The sequence below is a fragment of the Acanthaster planci genome, linkage group LG04 (assembly GCF_054643075.1).
Source record: "Acanthaster planci isolate LZ-2023a linkage group LG04, COTS_SCS, whole genome shotgun sequence".
Lineage (NCBI taxonomy): Eukaryota > Metazoa > Echinodermata > Asteroidea > Valvatida > Acanthasteridae > Acanthaster > Acanthaster planci.
Window position 1 is genome coordinate 145,176 of NC_141780.1, and position 26,212 is coordinate 171,387.

A 26,212-nucleotide genomic window follows, 5' to 3' on the forward strand; every position below is an offset into this window, starting at 1 on the left:
CTGTCTTGGCTGCAGTTTGGAGACATTTTCTGTAATCCCCTACGAAAAAAATTAATCCCGAGTACATGTACCTTTATTTCAAAAGACCAAGACTGTGAAATCATAAGGGATTCAAGAAAAAAGTTTGAATTCAAAAATTCACAAATACACATTGGGTTCTTTCCAAGTGAAAAAAAATTAAGTACATTGATTTGAATTGAGCTTTCATTATTTTTATGGATTTGGAAGAACAGGCTCATCTCACTTGCTGAGGTATTTTAAATAGTTGCAAAGGGCACCATTACATTTAATCTCACACAGTTACAAAAGTAAAAAATCTGTTCAGAGGTCTGTTAAACAATTCCTTTAATCCAAATGGGTATATTTTACAAATGTCTCAACAAAATGTACACCTCCTTTGAATTCAAGTAAATTTTCAGTTGCATATATTTATATAAAAAGTTTTGATTTGTATCTAATGCAATAAGTAACAGGTTGAAAAAGTGCAAGCAAAATAAATGTAATATTTCTTTTATTACATTTCAATAAGTGTAAGCATAATATAAACAGCAAGTAAGCTGAAAAGGAAACCAAATGGAATAAAATTTATAAAAGGGGCAGGTAGAAAAGAAAATTGTAAAAAGTAATGAAAAAAAATGTTAAAAATAATGAAAAACCCAGAATGACGAGTGCAACGTTTGATGGCTGTAATAGGAAATCTTTACAGTGAACATCAAAATGGAAGTGGAAATGACGGTTTCCCCAAAGTTCGATATAATATATCCAAGTTCAAAAAAATTCAATAAAGTAAAAAAAGAGACGAAATATACAAAACCTCCTGTTACTATACTGCAACATACAATGGAATGCATTTTTTGCCCTAATTTTTTTCTGGGGGGGGGACAAATTTATCAAAATAATACAGGCTTTCTTTCTAATCCGCTCTACAAGCCCAATAATTCCATGTTTTTCTTTTGTTGTCAAAGAGACCAGGCCCTAACCCAGCAAGATAAGGGACCTACGGGTAACCCCCCTTACCTGTCCCATGCCTGTCCAATCTCTATACACACTCTAGACTATTGTTACCTAACACATCCCCAGATGTCTGTAAAGAATTCCTGAGATTCTGATTAAACAATGACCAACACAAAGGTGGAGGTACTCTCCTTCCTATATCTGGCTTCATATGTGGCCCTAAGCATGTTAGGATAGGATGGTACCCACAAGACTGCCATAGAACCCTGTATCAGCAAACATGATATTACATTATAAAGTAAAAGTAACAAACTTACAGCAATGATGTAATGCAAGGTACGTGTCTTATTGTGAGAGAAAGTCCACACAATTCTCTCTATGTATTCTCTAAAGAAAAATCTTCAAATGGGGATATGCAGCTAGGATGATAAATTGATATTTGACCCCCCCAAAAACACAACATCTAAACTTAGCCCAAATTATTAAATGCACAAAGTTTGTGTCACATTCATGGCAAAATAATAAAACAATGTGTAAAAAATTTAAAAGGGAAAGATTTCTTACGCTGCACATAAAAAATGACTGCTATATCCTGGAATAATTGCTATCTGCCTTTTGCCTGAAATTTTCATTCCATCAACCTTTGTCATCTGTAGGCAAGAAAACAAGAAAAGAGTAAAATTCAAGCTTTTCTTTATTTTCAACCCCTCCCGCAGCTTTGCCAATGAGTCACATGTATCATTACATGTAGCATGTATTAGCAAGGATGACACTTACAGCTTTACAAGAGAAAAAGCTACAAAATTCCCTCGGAGTTAGGCCTGTTATAAATATTATTTACCTAACTTCCTGACATTTTAACTATCCCAACAATATCCAGATCTTACAATACATGGTTACCATTGAAAACAATCCAACCCAATGATAGGCTGCCTTTCTTTTCCACTCAGTGAACTTAGAACTTTCAACCACTTCCTGCCGGGGACTCTGGAATCGGAGACGTATACTTCATATGCATGGCCGGGGTCTCCGAACTCGGACAAAGGAAACAGGGCCCTGTAACAAAAGACCGTACTCCGAACAAAGACCAGGCTGCTGGGCATTATCAACATTTTTTACTCTCAAAAGTGGTAATAATCCAGCCTTGTTTTGAAACCGTATACCAGGGTTTGGGGCATTTATAGCGAGCGGATTACCACCAGGGACAAAAGCGCTCCACCACTGCAGCGATGAGCCACACAGCACCGCTGCACGCTAATCTGGCCCCTATTGAAAAGAGGTCAGCAGTGAACTGAGCCAGGTTCGTGAACAAAAGAAAGTTACATAACACCGCACAATCTAGGCTCTTTTTACAAGGCTGCAGGCCTGGATGAAATACTAGGGCGTCAATGAAGGTCACCCGTCAATTTAGAGTAGTGCCTAAAGATTATTTCGTGCGGCTATAAACGTCCGTTAAATGAAATGACGAATTTTTGAAGAATTTTGAAAGCGAAAAACATGATAATTATGCCGGCCCAGCATCATCATCATTGAAAAATGCCCCGGCATGAAGTGGTTAAGGCTCTATTTGTGTGAGTAAATTTTTAACTTGTGGAAATGAATAAAAGCCAACAGTTACACATGATTAAATATGATTTAAGATTTTCAGATACCTTAATACTTACTAGTATTGCCATGATTTGAGAGAACTTCTGCTGACTTTGGGCGGTTGTCAAAGTAAACAGTTTTACTGCCAATCAAGATGACATGATTTCCCCTGTGAGTAAATCTGTAATATCAAAGTACATGTATGATTAAAACTGAAATCTATAAGATGAAACAGTACCTCAATATCAATGAAATAACCTGTAATGTGTTGGATTTCTCTAGCCATAGAATTCAGCCAGTGAATTCCAAGGTCAACTTACGTGTATTTATTTCAACTAAATTTCAGTAATGTATCAATTCACAGATTACGTGACTTGTTTGGTTTCCCAAGACTGACCTCCATAATGCTTTACTGTTTGTGTGGATTACAGAGGTAAGATGAGGGAATGTTATAGCAAGGCAGTGTAACTGACTGCTTGGCCAGAACAAGCAAAACAGGTTTCTATCATTCTCTAAGCACAAGAAGAAGAGTGAAACTAAACATGTATAAAGAAGTCATTACAGCATGAGGTTGCATTATGGCAATACACCTGTGACTATAGGGAAGCAGTCGTAAACTGATTATTTTGCAAGGAAACTTTATTTCAAAAGTTTCAAATTACAAAAAATTAATTAAATAATTCAAAAATGTAAAAAAAATTTAATCACAGGCAAAACTCCCAAAGTTTTGGTAAATATAAGGAAACTTGGGGTAGAATTTTATTATAATTTCATTTTAAATATCAATAAAAAGCCCTTCAACCAATTTTTTGTTACTTGTAGTCGCTGGTTCAATAAATAGTGACTTCAATGGTATACTACATTATTTCAATTAAAAATCCAACCACTGAGTAACACATTAGATTCTTTGTGTCATCCAAAGCACATTCAACAATTTCCGACTTTTACTCACCTTACAATTCCCTTATGCAAGTTATACAAAGGGGTATCTTCAAACACAAACAGACCAAAACATTTGCATAGCTGTAGAAGCAGTGTGTGGTCATCAACTGAGTCTTGCTCATAGAAAACCGCATAAATTTTTCTAGAAATAAAAAATACCATGACCATGATAAATACCATGATAAAAAAACACCTTTGGAAGAACTCGTAAAGTATGTGGGTTTATGATTCAGGAGTCCAAACAATCTTTTTCTGGCAAAAGTTAAACAGATTGAAGAATGAACACTGGCCATTTCTCATGTTTTGTACTTGTTTCTTTCTAGGCTCCAACTTTCAGACTTTCCATCTCAGATGATGAAAATTCTTGTGCAGTATTGATCAGTTTTTATTCTACAAGAACATCAAACTATACAATATGAATCCAACAGCTACAATCATTTTGTTGGGCCTGAACATTAAAGGCTTCAAAATGTTAACCTATACAAAGTTAAGGCTAAAAACAAAACTGAGCTTTGTGAATAGGCTCAGGTTTGATCAAGTACAAGCTGTTCAGGTACAAGGCTTGCACACTCAGCAAGGGTTTAATTGCCTTTTTTTTCCCCCAAGGTATCAATGGAACTCATGAGACTACCGTATGTGAATTGGTTGAAAACAGTTCAGAGCCCCAAAGGCCGCCATATGTACCATGTAGGTTCCTCCAGAAATTGGCACTGATCCAAGGATGCATTAACCCCGTAATCAGGGATACATGTAACAATATTTTAAAAACTTTGTCGATTCTGATGTAATTCTAAGTTTTAACAATTTTTCTCTGCTTAATTTGTCATCTTGTGGAAAATACAAAGTTTTCATGAAAATCATTATTCAAGAACTGTACGGGTGTACTTACTTAGCATGAGTTTCCAATTTTAGTGACAGTTTGCCTCCAGTTAGGCACTTGGTAAATTCAGTTGGTTTCAATGGCACACTTTGAGTGACAAGACGAAGGAGTTCTTTCTCATACTCTTTGGCATCTAATTTGTAGACCATAGTTGGTTCCGACAGAAGACCAGCACTTTATAAGAAGGGGGAAAAAAAGAGAGAATAGTTAACAAGTGATGTATTGTCAAGATGTACTTTTTGTCAAAGAAATGTTAATTTTAATTACGGGTGTTGCCCTTAGCTGCTGTATATTTTTATAAACACTATGTACATGTACTCAGTGCTTGTCCAAGAGCTTCCAAAAAAAATTTACAAGCTTACCCGGTAGGACTCGAACCCACGACCGCCTGCTCACTAGTGCAGACAACTTAACCACTCAACTATCGAGCTTGCCGAGGTCGGCTAGCCGGTCTAAGACAGATGTAGCAGCAGGTACCACGAACTACTGTCAAGATGTACTTTGCGTCGGGGATATTAATATTTGTTATGGGCAAGCTCAGTGGTGAAGTGGTCAAGATGTCTGCACTAGTAAGAGGGAGGTCGTGGGCTCGAGTCCTACCCGAGTAAGCTTGTGGATTTTTTCGGAAGCTCTCAGACAAGCACTGAGTATACAGTTTTTAGGAATATCTGTTGGGTAAGGGCAAAACCTGTAATTAAAATTAACAACAGATGGACAAATTTCAGTGAGATACTTTAGAGAATAATGAATTAGGCACAATAAAATCTGCTTGGCAAAATTACTGACAAAAATGTCACATGATGTATATTGTCTATGAACCAATTCACTGATAATAGTGCTTAACATTAAAATTTGCTAAGGATTGGTTTTTAGTTCTAAATTACATTGATCTTTGTTACATTGTTCTATGTAATCTTGGATCAGTTAACTCTGACCATGGATTACAGTACCTATGAACCTACACTTAAACAAATTTCTTTCTTCATCACCATTTGAACTAATACAATAGTATACAGACCTATACAGTCAGTCCGCAGCGCATGCACTGATGAAGTCAATCCCATACTTTGTTTGCATGGCCTTCTGCTCGAATCTGCAACAAGACTTGAGCGTATTTTGCCAAGAGTTCAACAAAATTTTTTTAATGAACTACATGTTCCAAATGAAGCACTGGGTTTCCAAGATGGCGTAGTAAGTCCGAAGCTCACATTTTTTTTTGTCTAGATTAAGTTAATTTTAGGCATAATTTGGTTCATTTGAAGATCAAGTAAGACTCTGAGGATGTTTTGGAGCTATGATTTTGATTGTTGCACCCTGACTAGAATAACAAATAATGACCAAAATTATTACAACCAAACGATAGAAGAAGCACTAGACTTTCGTTTGATATGTTATTAAGCACGTGGCCACGTGTTTGCACTTATATTACTGGCACTTTTCTTGTATGAGATTGCATCTTTTTTTCGGCTGGTTTTCGGCACATGTGGAATGAGATCAGCATTTTTTTATAGGGGTCTAGCTCTGGATACATTTAATAAAAAATGGATATGATATTCAAAACAACTTGTTCTGTGATACAGTAATGATACATAAACTACACCTTATTCGAAGCATTATTTGATGACGTCTTTTTCGACCAATGAAGGCGCAGGAAGACTGAGATCTGGTTATGGCGGCATAATCCCTCATCGTTTTCTTGGCGATCATTGGAATTTTCTGTGCCCTGACTAGACTAAGTGAAAATCAACCTCAAACAGAGAGTTTTTCAGTGGAATATGAAATTTCTTTCTTCATGAAGATGAAATAAGGCTGCAGTCACATTTTAAAAATGGAAAATCTTGGCATTTTAAATGGCTATTTTGTTGAAATTTGAAGCCTTTGTTTCTGTTATAGATTTCGCCCACCAAATATTAAGTAAGTTCCAAAGACTTGCTAGCATGATAGAATGATTACTTCTTTAAAAGAAAATACAGAACACTGTTATAACAAGGTCCTTGGGTCTTGACAAATTACCTTGTTATGATAGTTATCTTGTATAATCAATAATGGAAAACAAAGAAAATAAAAACAAAAACTTGGCACCTAAAATTGTCCTCATAAATATGACCCTGTATTAGGTGGTCTTTTATCTGTGTTCCACTGTATGGATAACAATGTCAATCAAAAAATAAAATGGACATTGAGGCCCACATTCCATGCGTCTTCGCCAGCTCATTAAGTATTCACAATGAGGTCATGCATATGGTGCACATTAAATGAACGGCTTATCAGCGCACTGCGGACTGACTGTATAACACTGCTGCTTTCAAGACATAATCATATTCTCCTTAGCAACCAAGGAAACAATTTACCTGGAGCTTGTTCGGTTGATCAAGTAACGCACCATGAAAGGTTTGTCCTCGTAATACCCTCCTTGTCTTTTGATCCGTTTGACCCTTGACACATCAGGTATGACAGACCCACCTCCCATGAGGTCTCCTAAGGACCAGCCCCTCCAGGTAGGTAAGGTGCAACATTCCTTCTGTTTCTGCATCCTGTCTGTCCATAGAGACCGACGGATGATCCATCTATAGACAAGATAGATACATGCAATCAGTGACTATAAGTTGCTGTTTATTGTAAGGGGTCATGCATATCAATGTAATCATGCTACAATAAATCTTGAAGCAATTATTAATGATAGTGTTTACCTATTCATTGTTTTATCTACTGATCTACTTTACTTCATTATTATGCTCATCTTGCCTTTGGAAGCTCTGTGATTTAGCTTTAGTTATGTTCACATGTTGATTATTATTATTAGTAGTATAGATAAGGTTAGACTAGCTCAGGCAACAGAAGTCCACATCCATGGACTAAACAGCTTGTAACAGTCTCAGGTTATCAGGCATTTAGCATAGTGATGCACACTTTCTTAAGGATGAGCACCAAGCAAATGGATAAGATGTAGAAGAAAAAGTTCCTCCTTAAGCATCCCTCAGTCCTGCCTTGCTGAACTCACCCAAATCCTGGGAAGTCATCCGTCCTATACACAAGAGTTTCATCACCTGATGTACTGACAAATCCTACCAGAGACAAAATATTATGTAGGACCTTCAAGTAGCAAGAATTACACAAAGTCAAGTTTGCAAGGCTACATCTCAATGTGGGGATACAATGATTGCTGTGCAGAAATCATTTCTCAATTTCCAATGTTAACAACACCTTTAGAAACCGAATACGCAGGTGTTCAGTCAGGACATTTCATTCAGTGACTGTTCAAACACAATCTATAATTGAAGAGTTCTTACAGATGTAGATGTATTACTGAATGCTACTTAACTATCACCAAAGTAAATGCAAAAACATTAAACAATGCTTAATTTCGACAGGACTTCGTATTGAGATTATAATGCAAGCACTCAATGAGGGTTACAGAAAAAAAGACAACAAAATTGTTATTCTTACCGTTAGGATTCCAGGCAGATACAGTCAGAAGAGTCGGGTCCTTGGCCAGCATGTGCAATGTCTGAGAGAAATACCTTAAGAAGTCTGGAGTCACCTCTAGATAATCTTCCAGGATAATTAGATTCTCCTTACCCTTGAAAAGTTCCAGTGCACGAGAGATGGCATCATACAGGAAAGCTGTCAAGGGAAAAACAAACACTTTGTACTGTACACACCATTACCTAACACATATTTCATAAACCATAAATTGGAGTTAATTGGCATAGAATGCATTAACTATATCAATTAGTATTGTGAAACTCAACGGGTGTAATATGTCAAGTAACAAACAAGTCCATTACTTCACCTGCATAGTCTGCCTGTGGTTTGATGTACTCTATGGCAAAGTCATACAACCGGACTAGTTCATTTGGCTCAGGAAAATTACCATTCAGTACCACCTATAGGAGAGTAGTAAGAACCCAAATAGAATTAGTCTATAGTACAGTCATTTGCAAAACTTTAAGACCACCTAGAATTTTATTGGTATTTCTGTCACTGGTCTTGCATTAAATTGTCTCATTTAACGATTACTTGACATGTTTTTACAATGGTGCGTAACATCAGTGTAGTGCTCTATACCCATTTGATGATTTTTTTTGCGAAAGTAGGTCTTGAATGGCATTTTGTCTGTAAGGCAGCCTTTGTAAAAAAAAAAGCTAGTCTAAGTAATCAGTATGAAAGGAGGGCACACTAAATATTAGACTGTTAACGTTTCAAAACACAGAAATGTAGTCATAATAGCTGTTTAACCAATATACATAGGTTACACATTGAAAATAAACATACATGTAAGTTGCCATGATTGACTGGTTTAAGTTTGGTTTTTCTTCAGGTTAATGCATTTAGTATGGGTGGTCCTAAACTTTTGCAAATGACTGTAAATAAACCAGAAGTATTACAAGTAGAAACCCCTCAAGACTATCATTACACCATCACAACACCTAAACAGCACCAACAGTCTCAATTTGAGTCTCAAGCTTGGTAGCGGCACTGAATCTAGTCTTGGGACTGGTCCTAACCACACAAAAAATATGCAAAAACACTTAGAACATAAGGTAGGATTTCATGACAAAAATTAGGCAATCTTTTAATTTTCCATTTCTTATTTTTAAGGGAACAAGTCTGGTGCATTAAACGGTAGCATAAGCATGAACTGCTTGAGTAAAATTGACAGAGGTGTTTTAATCAAAGGCTAAAAATTGAAACAGTTTCTTTCAATTTCTGGCAGACAAACAAATGCCTAATATGAAGACCAACTGAAGACGCTGATGAACAAAACTTCATACATAATATACATTACAGAAGGTTTATTTAGAAGAAAGGTGTATATGCAAGAAGTTTGAAATCTATCGTATCTGTGCTTTACATGTCTGTTACAGTAGTTCCATGAAACTGACCCCTAGACTACATCATCACTGAAAAGAAACTCTATGATGTTAGCAGCCAACCCACCAAGACATTGTTAGGCTTTAGACCAGGCACAGCAATCAGCGAGGACAAACACTTCTGAAGAGGTTCCAATTCCACCCCTGCAAAATACAAAGAAGCTAAATATCTTGACAAGCAAGGATTTGGGTCTTCAGACAGACACAATTCAAATGAAATAACATAGCTAATACATATCCACATATTCCAATCCAGACCTACCCACAGAAGCCTAACACACGATTTCCATTAATTTGATGGATTAGGAAATGTAGGGCCCATGGTTTTATGACAACATGGGGTTTAATGTCCCAATTTTATGCAAACTCAATAGTGTATGATTTTGTAGGGTTAAGGCAGATTTCTGGTAAGAGAGCCAAGGATGTCATGGTTAAACTTAACAGTCCCAAATCCCCCAATTTCAATACGATTTTACATACATCCTTGGGGGTTAGGGTTAATGGGTCCCTGGGCATAATGAGAGTACAATATCCAAGAATTATGTCACGACTATTCATTGACTGGTTCTTACAATGTACAAACCAACCAATCCACAGGCAGAATTGAAATTATCACATAAAATACTCTTCAAGCCATTAAAATGATTCTGACAACATTTCTGACTATGCCAGTAGAGCCAAACCTCTATATTAGACAGTTGATTTCTGATCTGCATATACTATACTTCCGTTTTCCTGGCACTTTCTCATGATATGAAGCTAGAACAATTACAAGTATACAAAGGAATAATTCCATCAGAAACAATTGTTTATGAGAAGAAACAAGATGCATCAGAAATGAAATGTGACGGCATTCACAAGCTTAATCTGCAGGCCCTGTGGTATGAAAATCTGACAATACCAAGCATGTTTAAGATGGCAAGCTCAAACATCAACACAAATAGACAAAGAAAGTCCATGCAATCCTTCATTTCAAGGCAGATTTCTTTAGATATAAGGCAAAGCAAATTTGAAGTAAAAGATTAGTCATTTAGCTGACAAGTGTTTAAGCTTTGCTCAATGGAAGTACAAACACTCGCCTTTACACGTGACAAGTACATGCATATTACTTTGCACTAAATACTGGTAGTAACCAATTTCAAGAAGACCACAGAGAAAGTTAACAAGCAAGTTCAAGAAGGGAGACAACTTTATTCCAGGGCTGTAATAGCTTACCTGGTACGACAACAATAGGCAGATTGTAAGCAGGATTACTTGTCAGTGTTGAGTCATCAAGAGGCAAAGGTCGCAAGGTTTTGTTTACATTTTTGTCTGGAACAAATATGTTCGTCAAACATGTTTCACTATTTCAAATCAACAAATATTTGAATATCAACTTGCATATCAGGTATTTTTAAACAATGGCACTGTCTAATTTTGCAAAACAACTTCAGATTCAACTGTGGAAAGGATGCCGTTTAGCCACCAAACTAACTCTATTAAAAAAAATTACAGAGAAAATGAAATACACTACTCAAAAAAAGTTTAAGGACCACTTTTTATTTTGTATATACTTTTTTTATGTGAGATATTTTATGGCTGAAAATGTGCATTTGATGTTCTGAAACATTTTTTAAATTTTGTATTCCAAAGAGAACACCATCTAACAAACAAAAAATGAAAGAACTAAACCCCACTCATAGCTTGGAAAAAAATTACAAGAATAAAGTGGTCCTTAACATTTTTTGAGCAGTGTATAAGGATTCAAGGCTGTATTTGTTTGCTTCTCAACTTTTTGATGATAAGAATCCAAATGGCATCAACCACCATCAGATTTAGGCAAACAGAATCGATAATTGAATGAACTCACCAGAACATAACTCAGGGTAATTGTCATACTGTTTGCAGAATTCTTGCCGTTTTCGATTGCCAATAGAAGACACCACAGACGCTCCTACAACTGGAAAAAAGCAAAATGAATTGCTGACATACTGAAATAACAGGACACTCAAATAATCTGCTGAGATACAAAAAACTAACGAATCTAATGCTTTACTCATTCGAACATGAAAAGTTTGTCAGTTTATCCCAATAAATACATGTACAAGTCACAAGACTTAAAACTATGGTCATTCTTTAGCTTCTAAGTAAACAAACAGCAGATGAGACTTGTGGGTTTGAATGATGAACATGAACAACATCTGGAGGGTTTGCAGTACAACCATGGAAGCTCATCTCTTTTGAAAGTTGCGTGGTTTTGAAAGGACAGATTTTCATTTAGTTCTCCAAATGGTGTGCTCAATTCATCCTCAGAAGATCGTGTGACTCTTGCTGGGTAGGGGCTTAACTCTAACTTTCTGTGGGATTTTCTTAATATGAGCAGTGAAAAGGGGGCCTTTTGTTCCAGCTATGGAATTTTGTAAGGTTCAGAAGGCTTTACACTTTTCTGCAGTTGGATTCTGTCAGGTTCAGCAGAAAGTTTAGACAAAACGTGATAGGGTTAGGTTAGGTAGAGGAGGCCAGGTACTGTATTAATAGTAAACCTATCTCAGTTTACAATGCATCATTTCAAACTATACGATCAAACATTAAACTGACAAAGCATTTCTGCTGGAACTTTCAGTGCCTTTATCTTGAAACAGCCCCTTTTCTCAGAACTTAAGATTTCTGAATCCCACATCTTTCTCCCTCTCTGCAAAACAACGTGAATGAGTTTGTTTCTGTCACTTAGTTCTCATGTTATTTCAACAGAATTCTGTTTGTTGGAGCTGTCAAATATAAAGAGATGCTGTTACCAGGAAAGGCAAAGCTTAACATTTAAATATTTTCACTGAAAGACAAGAAATTGCAGCTATTCCTGAGAATCTTACTTTTGGTGGGAATACATTCCTTGATTTCCATCTTCGACCCCCATTTTGATCCTTGCCTGAAGCCCAGTTTCTCATAGGGAGTATAACCTTGGATTCCTCTCTGACCGACAAACACCCAGGTGTCCCGGAAATTCAGATCCTCAATCCTGCTACTCCCAAAAGCTTTCATCAGAGCCTTGGTTTTGAACGAAATCCTGGATGAGGACCAGAATATATCTATGTATTAGGCTTATTTCAGGTGGATTTCATTACTAGAATTATTTCAAAAATAAAGTATATCTATGAACCTCTGGATATAATTACATTAACAAATTAGAGCCTTCCAAAAACCACAATATTTACAATACCTAATTAATGACAACCCAAACTGCAGCATGCTTCAGCCGTGTTATCCCACTGCCAGCATTACAGTCCATTCATTTAACTTTTAAGTTGAATTTATCTTCATTGAACTACATTTGTAGTTGAATATTGCGACCAGAATAGGCAAACAATCTGAGCTATTTCAGAGATGAAATGAATGTTACTCACTTTCTGGATGCCTCATCATGCGTTGCTATTATGACGATTTGCCCCACCTCCACTCCCTCTAAGAATTTCTGAAAGAGGCCCTCATCAACAACTGAAGACAAACCAAGACCCAATTGTCATCAATTTTGAAAGTACATTAGAATCTTTACGCAGTGTTCATACTAAATAATGCAAAAAATTTGAAACACACAGGCAATATGTCCTGCACACCCTCAAATGTTAAAACAGTGAAGTAATCCTCATTTTTAAAGCTCCTTGGTACCGTTTGCCTGGTACCTGCTGAACACAAGTCGAGCAAATCTGGGTATTTTTAATATGTCCACTCGTAGCACATTTACATAACTTGAGCAGTAAGCACACCAACATGCAAAGCTCTCTGATTTGTAAATCAAAGAGATTTTCTAGGAAGAACTGGCTAAAATCAAACTGTTCTGTTCCTACTCTACCTGATTCGTAAGTGTCAAAACGTCCAATTTTTACAACTTTCATCTGCACAGTGTCAAAGATGATGCAGTTTAACCCTCGGGAGCCTGGTTTATAATTTTTTGTCTTCTCTGGGCCCATCACCCTATCAATAAAGGGAAAAGGAAAAACAGAACACATAATATCCCTTCCTCACCTGAACACTTAAACATGATGGCTATTATATGTAAGGAGGAAAGAGGAAATCAATAATTCCTCACTGACCCACATCATCTGCTTTAACAGTCATGCATATACAAGCTATCTAAAAAGCTAAGTATTCCATACCTCTGATGGGCATCATGCACATGTACCTCCCTCAACCATGATAACATCACCAAGCCAGGAGAATGTTTCCAAATCTTCATATGAAGTTTTAAGGATCTAGCAAGGTTAGGGTTAAGCCTAGATTATGTCAAAGGTCAACCTTACTTTTTACCATCAACACAGACACTTGGTGTTTGTAGCACAGCACCATGAGCATCACCAGCTACAACATGTAGTGAAACTTTATCATTCCCACAATCTGGTATATTACAGTTACTGGAAAGGTCACGTCGTGACTCTATCTCACTGCCATTGGTGTTCACTGAAAAGGATGAAAATGGGATATCAGCATGTAAATTTTGGATAGGAAAAGAAAGTTTTCTAATTGTTTCTAATCTTCAGGATAAAACCATGAAGAGCCAGACCATCTGAAGTGCTCCTTGTAAAGTTCCACCATCTTTTCTTTAATAACCCTTCATGTGGTTCAGGGTTGTGTTCAGTTTGAATTACAACAAACGCAGAAGAAATCAATGATTGAACAAAACCTTTAATGAGAACATGTATGAATATCTTCACTGTCATTTTCTTTATATGATAAGCATTTATATGGAGAAGGAATAAAGGTATTAGTCATAAATTTAGAGTTTAACACAACTGTATTTAAATTGCATTTCCAAGCTTACTGGGTAATGCCAAGCATCCACGGAGTTCAATTCGTTCAGCCCACTGCCCGTGTATCAAGTTCAACTAAAAGAAACATCCAAATATGAAGTACATGAAATCACACAGTTAATGTCGAACTGCATACTTACAATAAAATCAGTGGCACATACGACCACATGCAACAATACAAGTGCAAATCTACATGTACGGTATATGCAATTACATCTATAATGGTAAAAATTAACATGGTCAAAACTTGGGTAAGCAAATATGTGCCTAAAGCTAAATGGGTTGCATGCCATTAAAACTTTACCACTTGTGAGAGCCAGCTTGTCGTGTGTCCTTCCATATCATATCTGCCATGAGCAGGCCATTTCTGTTATATTTCACTATTGCAAACTACCGTAATATTCTTGGTTTCACAAGTCATCTTCAATGTGATTTTGTCTTTAAATTCAATCCAAGAGGCCATCATCTCACCTTTTCAATTCCAGCTGATGTTCTAATCCCCTTCTGTCCAACAAACACCCAGGATGACCTGTAAGCCAGTTGGTTTATATATTGACTGTTGAAGTCCTTGGATAAAATGTCTTTGACTTCTTTGGACAACATACGGAATGCATCATCAGCAGTAACAATGATGAGCACATCTTTGGCAGCAATTTTTTTCAAGAAGTTGATCAGAGAAGGTGGAGCTGATGGATCAAAAAAATTACATCATGCTGGTATTCATAAAATGCTTTCCCAACAGAGCTGTGCAATATTGGAGTCCATCACAAGTCCCAGCAAGTCCATCACAAGTCCATCATACGTCAATCATAAGTCATTCAGTCTTAAGCCAATGCATAAGATATTCAAATAAGCTTTGACAAAAGCATTCTTTTGTCACTGTGCACCCTGTTACTTACAACTGGCCTTTTGAAGGGACTTGTAATTGGACTTGTGACAGACTTGAATGCAACACTGCAACAGAGTCAAAACACCTTGATTTTATAATCATCCACAAAAAAAACCTTGATTTTATAATCATCCACAAAAACACCTTGATTTTATAATCATTCACAAAAAAAACTTGATTTTATAATCATCCACAACTGGCAAACCTGTGGTTACATTTGAATGGCAGAGATCTAAATTTTATAATCATGCTTATCACCTTTAAATCTGCTCCCTGCTGATGACATATGTTATTCTTCCCATGAACAATTGCAAAAGAATTTTTTTTTAATATTAAAGCTCTTAACACAGTTTGCACTCCATCAGATCCCCTAAATACTCTCCTTGGATTAGAAATGTTCTTATTTTGAAATTTGTGAAATCTGTTACTTGTCACAAGTTACTTGTTTTTATACAATTTTTCACTGCAGGCCTCATCCCTACAAACAATAATTACATTCAGGGAGTCACATCTCAAGAGGATAGGCATACCCATTTTAATAATTCTCAGGACTTAAAATCTGTGATAATGGTTGGGTTTTGTACGAGTAGTCCTTTGTCCATTGACATCATGCCAATATAGGTGTGAAATAATAGTGAATGTGGGAGGGGTGAAGTTAACAAGAAAGCAACACACAAATCAAATAATTACTCACATTCAGAATATGTGTCAGCATGCCAGCTAACAACCACCTCTTTGATATTACCTGCATGAAAATAACACAAAATTCAAAAGCTTGTTCAAACCTGTAGAAATCTGTTAGGAGGAAATGTCCATGTATTTTCTTCCTTGTGTTCAAAATTTTGGGATAAATTTGGACCATATATCTCACCATCCATGACGACCATATTAAGTCCTCTGCCTGAATCTTCATCCTTCAAAACTCTGTAGGGAGGTAAATGATTTTTTGTCAAAAAACACTAAAAAGCTTCTTGGAGTCAAGCCTCGAATTCACTTTTTTCACTTACCCACCACTCACCCATCTCTGACTATCTACTTACCTATTCCTTAGAATAACTTGCCAATTTGTTCATCGTCAGATAAGGCCAAACAAAATAATACTTGTGCTTCCTACATGTATGTACATGTACATGTCGAGGCTTGCTTGAAGTATGTCCATATTTAAGCCTCTGAAGTGGCGATAAATTTTAAGACTGAATGTTTGATTTTCTTCATACATGCATATTCCTTTTTTGAGAAGTCAATTAACAGCCTTCCTCTGATCTGAAACATGCAATTTTTCAACAATTCCTTTTCAACAAACTAAACATATTTAGTTGTAAAGATATCTTGAAGCGAAAGAGGGCTGTTTTGTTTTCATGATGAAAACCTATGTGATTGTTTTCTAAAAAAAAAAGTAACTTGATTACGTAATATTACTTACATTTGATTGTTGAGGCAAATGTAGGGTTTCTGTGAATTTTCAAACCCTGTCATTAAATGGAAGCCCACTTGACCAAGGCGACATATCCGTCGGTTGTTGCACACTGTAGATTTCTCATAGAGGACTTTCTCACCTGACGAGTATGCAAAACAACCAAGCTCAAAATTTCACACTTCACACGACTAACTTTTCAGATTAAAAGATACATTAATCCTGTAGTAAGTAACGATCCAATTCCTTTCAGGATCCATTTTACAAGCAGATCACGTGATCAATAACCTACACATCCTGAAACACCTCGATACTCACCCACTGTTTTATCATGGGATTGAGACTGGGCATGTCTTGGCACTTCTAACTGTTGAAACTCATCAGTGGAAGAGCCTGTCAAGACTCGTGATAGGCAGAGAAACACTACACCAATAGCAAGCAGAATGAGCACTTGATACTGACCTAAACAGGAAAAGAATTATGTAACAAACTAGATAAACTGGTGAGTGGCAAAGCTTCATTTTGCTGAGGTAATACACTGCTTTCTTATGCAAGATATCATATTTTATCTGTAGCATTAAAGTGCTGTTGCTGTTATTCTGATGTAATGAAACAATAACCCTTTCAACATCCTTAACTCACTTTCTTCAGTTTTTCAAGACTGTGTCAGTAGTTTGACAGAATATATGTTGAAGGAAAGAGCTTGACTTACTCTAAACCCCTTACACACGTGAAATGTTTGAGTTTCAGACCATTTAACTCAGAAGAGTTCATAGTAACCCCGGCTACTTTCTTTCACCCAGCAACATAAATGATCCAGAGAATCCTTCCAGTATATACCCCTGTGACTTACGTCTCATCCTTCTCATTTGTCTGATGAGAACTCCAGCTACCTTGTAAGGAAACATGAGGCAACATCTGCAGCAGCTGAGCGACTCATGGTCTAACCCAGATCTCCTACTGTGAAGTATTTTCCTGCTGTAAGGATTTTGTCTTGCAGCAGTTAGACGGGGCTGGGAAAGAATAGTTGTGAAAAGAAGTTAATAACTCAAACTGAAATGGCAAATTTTAAAAACTTTGAAGAACTAAAAATAAAAACATTTCTAATTTGATTGACAGTTTTTTATTCTTCACAACGTAAAGTGAGAAAAAATACAGACTAACACAATAAATTCATGAGATGTAATACACGTACATGTACATGTAGGTACTCTTTCACTTTATTGATGAAAAAAGTCTTCTTAATTCCTGATTCAAGTACTGTACATGTAGTTAAAAATGTTTCTTCCATCATAAAACCGAACGTTTGCCACCAAATGAGTAACACTGGAGCCAACACCACTGAGACACAGGACAGTGTACTGTGAGTTGCTATTCACACACAACAAAATGTGGTTTTACTGCCTTTTTCCAATTTTGCATTATATGCCTTTCTCGTCATATTACATGAGGTTTTATTCTGGCATTTCTTGCAAGCTCTGAGCAGGAACAAATGAGGGCATGTTTTGAAATGAAATTGACAGTCCTTTGGTACGCATTCACCGCATAGGTAACAATCTAGGATGGTCTTCGCATGCACGCCGAATGCGTGCAAGACTGAGATTTGTCTGGTGTGAAAATGTCATGGATCTGTGAGAAAAATTATTCTCTGCAAAACCCTGGAACACCTGCAGGAAGAGAGCTTCATAACTAGTTCTCCACAATGTACGGTACATTAAAGACATCTTATTGGTACATATACGGGTAATTCCAGAAATTAAGGGTCCAAAAGTGTGACATTTTTGTGTCCCTGGTACATCTGACCTTTGTTCTTGATTTCAAACTACCCCCTGTTACTATTTGTTTGGCGAGTAATTTGCTTTAATTCATCACTCTGGAATATTAGAAAATGTGTTCTAAACTTACAAAATCATATGTCAGAAGTGACAAGGACACGAAAGAAAATGGACCCCTAATTTCTGGAATTACCCACATACAAGTACAGTATATGAGTAAAACGATTGCGGTTACACCGTGGATCAGTCTCTTCTTAAGTATGTGTGGTTCTGAGAAGAATTGGGGAATAACTCGACGTTTCGAATAGTGTACTCTGTCCGGTTCTTCTCAGAACCACACATACTCAAGAAAGAGATTGATCCATGGTGTAACCGCAATCGTTTTACTCACATAGTTCTTTCACCATGAAAACCTTCAAGTCTTAAGTACAGTATACAGGGTAGACATGTACATGTAAACTGTACATATTTTGACAAGCCAGAGACATCAGTCAAGCAGTAGTGGCTGGACTGTTCAATAATCCCTAAAAATGCTGTAAAGCCAGATTTTTACATTTGCACTTGTTAGAGTAAGGTTAATACTCTACCTGGTAAAAAGCCATCTTACAGCTTCAGGTCATGCATAGCATAAAATTATGACTTCTCAAATAATCTCCAAATAATTCCCTTGTGAACCCAATACTCCAGGAATAACTTCAAAAGTTCCATTTAGTAAACAACCTTCACTTGGAAGACATCCTTAACTCCTCACTCAAAATCTGTGCTGAGTGTGCTCAGAAATGTTTGCAGATTGACAGGTACATGTACGTTGTACACCTCCATGCATCTCCTTTCTATTAACATCATTCCTTTCTCTGATTTCTTTTACTACGGCAGCTCATCAGGTGTCATATCGGTCAACTACACGTACATGTATTCCTCTGGAGAGGGCCAAAAACCTCTGTTGGTGAAACACTTGAACTGTAGTCCAGAAGTCACGTTTAAGGCCAAATGTAAACATTCCATCCTGAGTGGATCACTACATGTACATAATTCCATGCACATGTACTAGCATGGTACAAGTACATGTAGTTCCAGGTGGGCGATGATACATGTACCGGTAGTTTGATTCATTCCTGCTTAAAGGGAAACAGAAGTACAGGTACATCCATGCAAAATATCAACAAGTGGCAAGGAAGTCTACCTGTAACTGATCTGTTACTTTGACATTGCCATGAGTTGTCAACCAAGCAATCAAATAGTCAAGGGATAAATCATGTAGTGTCACTGCCAATCTACATGGACATGTATGTTCACAATACACACAATATGACGCAGATATGGACAGCTGCCCTGGTAAACTGCATTCATCACTTTAAGAGAGCACCACTTGGACATACATGTAACTCAAAACCATCTACTCATTAATGCAAAACCATCAACTGGGAATGATCAAAAGGGACATCATTGGTGGTTTACATGCATGTACACTGCTACAGTCCACTCTACATGCCACTTACAATGCTGCTACCTAGGCAAAGCAATGGCTGATTCAGTTTAATCATTAACTGAGATAAGAGTCCTTCTTCTGTTCCCTTCCCCTGCAACAAGATAACTGATAGTAACTCAGTTTAAACGGTACAGTACATGTACTGGTACATGTACACGTATGTACATGTAGGATTACAGACAGAGCATGCATGCATTATAACACACATGTATTTCACTACATGTACACGTACGTACCACTGGAATCTTTTAAACATGTAGAAATGATTTTTATTGCTGAGGGCTTCAGGGCATTGGTAAGTTCAATATGCCTCAATCACCTGTCTCTTCAAGGTAGCGCATGGGTTCTATGTCTTGGATTTAATCCCTGCACATTAAATAAGTAATAGTCCTGTATATATCATGTGGGAATCAAAAGAATCTGTTCCAAGCCAGCTACTAATAATTCTCATCATTTCAATGTGCCTTTTTATTCACCAATGAATGAAAGTATCATAATCATTGTGTTGTGTACATGTACATGTATGTAGTTGACGCTCATCACATTCCTAGAATCATCAATCTGGACCAAGAGAGGGCACTATTTTCTTGGCAAGGGAGGCTCCTTTCGTCGGAACTGAACTTAACTGGTTCACAAACGACTAGGAAATGCACGCTTTACGGTCACACCGCTACCAACAAAATGAATACTTCCAACCAACATGACTCTTTTTAACCAATGACACATGAACATGAATGGGAGAGTGCTGCTGCCCAAGGCAGAGTATGGACATTACCGGTATGTACATGTACAATGTTTTCCAAACTGAGGCTCAAAGACAGCTCCTAGGCCTTTTGTATGGCATGGAAGACTGATGGCTGCAGGTTACCATAGTTAAAGAGTTTTTTTCACTTCAAGCAGATCTTCAAAGCTTCTGAACTCATTGCAGTAGTGTCATCAATTTTGGAGGAGGAAAAACATAAACCTTCACCATATGACATGCTGTGAAAGCAGAGTTACCGATACATGTACATGTGCCAAAACTTGATGTTACATACATGTACCAGGTATGTAAACACCCCAAAATATACAGGTCTACAAGTAAAAGTATGACTACAAGTAGTCATCAAAGGAACCCAAGTTGGTTCCAACCCAATTTTGTGCAGTAGTTTCCTCTATTTGAAATAAATCCACAACACAATTGCCCTAAACACCACAGTGTTCCTCATCAAACCACTCAAGATAGATATCTCTCAGAGAAAACAGCACTCAGAAAGCATAAACTATCACTAACTGAACATTTTATCACTGTCCTTTGACTTATGAGTTCCCTGATCTCTCAAACACTACCAACCAGGTCAAAGACTAACATGATAGATTGTAAATACTTCCCACTGGACCTCACTGTTCCAAGCAAAGATCAATACACCCACAGTGTCATGACCTCTAGTGCTCCAGCATTCCGCACATACATTGGACTGCCTTCAAATCTAACCAATTTTTTTTTTTACTCTGAATAAGTTACAGGCACCTCATACAATTTCAAAGAAGTGGCACTCCTCCTGCCTGCGCCAAAGAGATATATCAAAACAAATGCTTCAAAAACATATTGGATCTACCAGTACATGTATGTTACACGCACCAACAGATGGGCAATCACAAAATCCTTAATTTTTAGGCCAACTGGAACATTCCACATTTCTGTATTAAAAATCTTATAAGTTGACTTCTCACAAGCTTCAACATATAAGTCATACCTACTCTATCTGTGGAAATGTACATGTAGGTACATGTATTCACAAAAATGTAAAGTTCTGATAAATGACCTACAAAGGTAGGGAAAGTTTACATGAATGGGGCTTATCTCCTACTGAACACCCCCTAAAAAAAGAGAAGAGTCCTTTCTTTTAAACCATAAAAATCCCAAAACAACAAAATCAAATAAATCCTATCCACTCCAAAACAAGAAGGAAAGGATGCCTCAAGGCAGCTCATCTACATACAAATGTACATGTACATGTGCAACACATGTTACTCCACAAATTTCACACTGACCTATTGCCAAGAATTAAACACATGAAAAACCTACCATGGGTGGTCTTGAATCGTAGTTAACTTTTCTACAGAATTTGGCTTTTAAATTGCTGTCAATCAATAGCTCTTGATGATTCTACACATTTAAATGTACATGCTGTATGTAGCAAATTCACAAGAGGCACGTACAACATTAACAATAAGAATTAATTAGATACACAGGCTCAATTTTCCTGTCCTCCTGAAACATCAAGTGATCTGTGGAAGAGATCGCCCGCATGACAACAAAAGCATGGATAAACACCGTCTCTCTCATATTAAAACACCTGGAAGGGTTACCATAACAACAGTCAGCAGTCCCCCTAGACAGCATTCAATGGATACTTAGAGTGTACATGTATATTGTTCCATAAATTATTTAGTACTTACCATGGTTGGCTAGTTCTTACCATGGTTGGCTTCAACTGGACAACATGGGCTATACATTAACTTAAACCAACTATGCGTATGTACCCCCGGTACTACCATCCTTTATACTATTGAAAGTCAGCATTTTTCCCTTGCAACCAATTACCGGACCTATCTATCCCCCTGTGATTCCAAAGGAAATGTGAAGGCATCTGAATCCATGAATGTATAAGGGAACGCTCTGCTAATGGCCAAGCAGTGTAATAGCTACATACATTTAGTACATCATAACATGTAAAAATGCATTTAACTCATCCTTGATGGTTTCTACTAGTACTAGGGTCACAGATCATGGGTAAAATATTCCAAGAAAAGGGCGCACAAACAAAACATCATGAATGGCAAAAACATACCAAGAAAAATAAAGTGTACAAACCGTCATGACAGAGCTCAGGCATTCATATGTAACCTACATGTAGTGTTTAGGCATTAATGAAACAAAGTGAGGCAAAACTTATCCATGGTTATATTTCATCGCAATAGTTGCTCTAAAATCTCTGTCAATCTACAGGTACATGTATGTTGACAGTTTGATTTTTCTTTTATATATTTCAATATTTCAATACTCTTTGAGCATTGCATGAAATTAATGTAAGTCTTTTATTGTGTAATTTCTTTGCCCATTTATGCCATTGGACATTATATGCAGTTTCAATAGCTAAAAATAGTTTAGGAAATTTCAATATACAGCAGCTGACAGCTGACAGTAATTTGATCACAACTGAACATTTTGCTTGCCACTCCTAATACAGTTCATTTCATTAGTCCCACCCGGCTATTCCTTCCATTACTGTCTCCTGACTGTCTCCTGACTTTTGGAATCATTTTGGTAGATGACTATGACATCATACTCAATATCTGTAGAGTCGATGTTGTGAGGTCGAGGGCAATCATGAGGGGAAACTTCATTTAAGCACATGACACATGGTGGATTCCAATTTGCATGGCTGCTTTATCAGTGGGAAAGTCATATACATGTTTGTACATGTATTCTCACAATTTATAATAATTCAGAAATTCCAAGAGTAGGGTCTGCGCAATAGAGCATTGCCTTTGGTTTTCGTGGGGGGGGGGGGAACTGACCAGTTTTACAAGATTAAAATGACAAAAAGGGGGTCCCAAAATATACAACCCCCAACTACAGCATTCAGGCCAAATTAAAACTGGGCCATAGTTGGGAAAGGCCGGTCAGCCAGCAGAGGGCGCCAGCATACATGTACATGTAACTAGCCATCAGTCAACCATACATGGTGCAATGCGGTTGAAGGGTGTAGTGAACAAATTCAATCCCCACTGAAAACAATGCACTATCAACAAAGTTCGGGGCTCAATTAAATGCAAGTTAACATTCCTGGAGTTTCTCAAACCAAATTGAAATTGTCTCGACCTTACTCTTTCCATTTCTTTTCAACTTTTGGTGAAAGTGATAGTTCCCAAGTCTGTTCACAACCATTTTTTAAACAGGTTCCCTCTACTTTCTTGGACACTGAGGACCATTTTTTTCCATAATTGTATCAATGCTACCTTTGGATGGATGTCCCTAAACCAAGGGAGTTGATCCTGGCTCATATTTCCACAATCTTTCCATTTTTCAGCCGAACAATCTTCCTTTTTCAAAACTGGGGCACTTTTTTATGCTAATGAGCATACCCAAAAGAAAATCTGCCAGTTACTGACAGTTTTCTTTAGATCAATGGTCTGACCTAAGCTTTGAAAATATTACACTATTTTCTCCAACTTTATAAAAAAGAGTATTTTACAAAAGAAATTTAAATATTGTTTTAAATTTGAAAATAAAATTAGTTCCCATTTTGGACATTTTGTTGACTTTATTCATTTATTATGCACTGACTAAAATCAACCCCAGTTTTCAGGTGTTTTCTGGTGTTCTCCTGTATTTTCCTGTTTTTCGAAAGGCCTACATTTATAGAGTAACACCCATTTCAAGCATGTCAAAAACTGGTCAGCAGGTCACACTAGTTCTCTTTTAACTTATTTAACTTAGTAGGACCTACTCTTTTTGCTCTCTTTTTTTTTTTTTTCATATAATTTTGTTTCGGAGGTATTGATGAAGGTCTTTGTATGCATATATGCTGATGAGCATAGTGCGTTACCCCCAGATGTGAAACGCTGTGTGTGTAACATGGTGAAGTAGATATATACACCCATTATGGAATCAGAGATGTATATTTGGGGACCCCCAATGTTTTCTGTCATTTTCATCTTTTAAAACTGGCCAGTCCCTAAAAAAGCAAAAGGCAATGTTTTCTTTATTGCACTGATCCTATTCTTTAGAAATTTCGAATTGTAAATTGTGAGCCATGCTGTACATTGCGACAAAAACAGACCAAATTTAATATTAATTTAATTCTAAATGGCAATGGTAATCATGATTATGCCCATGTTAGTCACCCACCTGGCTCCTTTTTTTTCTTCTAGGAGCCAGTGGCTCCTGTTTTCTCCATAGGCCTAGGCTTTACCCCCAGAGCTGTGAGAGCAGGGCAGATGTCAGACCCCACAGTTCTGGGGGTAGCCTTCGCTTATCATGCGCATACTACTGATTGTCATAATTGTGAGAAAATGTGGCTTTCTTAGGCCAAAAAAATAGTCGGTCTCTGGTCGAGTATCGATTTTGAACGTGCGCATCAACTTTTTTTTGTACATTTTTTTCTAAAAATTTTCAAAACAGCAACCTCTATTTTCAAACCACCTGAATGTTCACAAATAGACTGATTCCTGACCACAAGTTCACAAGACAGAAGGGCAATTTGTTCAAGGAACCAGACTAATTTGTGGGTAGCTCGTACCTGGTGATAGATCCGTTACGACTGCTTAATGTTGATGTCGAAGTCACACAGTAGATCATGGGTAGGTTACAAAGTTGCAGCCAGCTGAACAACAACAATGGTGGCATGACATGTGATGTGAACGTAGCCAACAATTTCAAGGGGGTCATTCGTGTAATTTTAGAGTGGCGGGGGACCGGGTATTCTGCAATTACTCCCAAAACTCAAAACCCTGCCCTCTTTTCACAACATTAACCTTAACCTTACAGTTACTGAGCATGATGTCACACATCATACATGTCATACTCATTTCAACGTAAACCTTTCTACCTCCTCCATGGCCTTGCACTTACAAATCAAACTGAGCAAGACATGACTTCACTTTGTTTTGTTATTGCACACAACAGGCTGGGCCTGTACTGCACTGTAGTCACGGTACGCGGTAGTGAACCTATGATGTAGGTTGAACTGACTGTAGGCCAAACATGCCAAAGACTTAGCACGGACTTCGACTTAGCATGCTTAGTTCCGGAAATTTCAGTGAAACCAAACACTGAAAAAGTGGGACGTACGTCTTTTCAAAGCAAAGACTGCTTCAGGACAGGAAAAGTATTTTATGCTTATACTCACCACTTCAATTCTGACTTCGACAAAGTCTAGACTTTAACTCAAGCCTTGGGTCTGGTGTCACTTCAGAACGTACATGTACATTGTACACTGTACACATGTACCTGTAGTACTAGACTCTAACGTACAATGTAAATGTACATAGGGCCTACAAGGGTGCACTGAACTAATTCAAGCTCCATTGAAAATAGTGTAAAATCAACCAAGTTTGGAGCCCCATGGCAGGCAACTGAAGTCCCTGAGGCCTCTCAAACAAAAATCAATGTGTTGTTTGGTCCTTCAGATTTCATTTGATTTTCAATTTTTAGTAGGTTAACCAATGAATTTTTTAATTATCCGCCCAAAACAAACTCACCCCCCAAAAAGTGAATGTTGCCAAGCCCTCCCAGCGGCCATTTTTCAAATGACATCCCTCACCTTCCTGGGGCTCTTCTGACTAATTTTCAATCCCATTTTTGTCTGCTTTGCCCCCAGATGGGTGCCCCTGAATCTACAGAGATGATTCTGGGCCATACTGACACAATTCCACCATTTGCTGGCCCAAACAGACCCCTCTTTTCGAAACAATCTCTGGGGGGGTACTTTTTCTGCGCCTCCGCCTGGCGGAGAATTTTCCTTGAATTGGGACACTGCACCCACAAGTTACGTTTACGCATTTCAGAAACACTATGATACTTCAATGGTAGCCAGAGGCCTTTCCACTTTCATCAAACGAATCACTGGATACCAGCCA

General features: G+C 37.4%; 1 protein-coding gene across 4 annotated transcripts; it reads right to left on the bottom strand.

Annotated features, from left to right (window-relative positions):
* Positions 1-253: 253 nt before the first annotated feature.
* Positions 254-26,038, bottom strand: LOC110989752 (protein O-linked-mannose beta-1,2-N-acetylglucosaminyltransferase 1-like). 4 transcript variants are annotated; one of them, XM_022254354.2, is made up of 23 exons: positions 25,483-26,038; positions 17,175-17,334; positions 16,640-16,783; positions 16,331-16,463; positions 15,779-15,831; positions 15,602-15,652; positions 14,490-14,704; positions 14,030-14,093; positions 13,512-13,668; positions 13,064-13,185; positions 12,618-12,708; positions 12,087-12,280; positions 11,087-11,176; positions 10,453-10,548; positions 9,305-9,381; positions 8,157-8,250; positions 7,811-7,987; positions 7,365-7,428; positions 6,715-6,930; positions 4,373-4,537; positions 3,494-3,625; positions 2,619-2,722; positions 254-1,604 (listed from the first exon to the last, which is right to left on the bottom strand). In XM_022254354.2, exons 2-23 carry the CDS (start codon positions 17,227-17,229, stop codon positions 1,591-1,593), a joined length of 2,508 nt encoding a protein of 835 aa, XP_022110046.2. In that variant the 5' UTR covers positions 17,230-17,334; positions 25,483-26,038; the 3' UTR covers positions 254-1,590. The 4 variants fall into 4 exon arrangements, with proteins under 4 accessions (XP_022110046.2, XP_022110047.2, XP_022110045.2 ...); XM_022254355.2 differs by lacking the exon at positions 25,483-26,038 and adding an exon at positions 24,874-25,462; XM_022254353.2 differs by lacking the exon at positions 25,483-26,038 and adding an exon at positions 21,654-21,819.
* Between the last annotated feature and the right edge of the window lie 174 nt (positions 26,039-26,212).

What these genes read in the sequence shown, in the direction of transcription:
- LOC110989752 (XM_022254352.2), bottom strand. An exon ending in TGGATGCTTGGCATTACCCA is followed by an intron (nt 13,669 to 14,029) that starts GTAAGCTTGGAA and finishes CATCCTTTTCAG; the next exon opens with TGAACACCAATGGCAGTGAG. An exon ending in TTGCATAAGGGAATTGTAAG is followed by an intron (nt 2,723 to 3,493) that starts GTGAGTAAAAGT and finishes TTGATATTACAG; the next exon opens with ATTTACTCACAGGGGAAATC.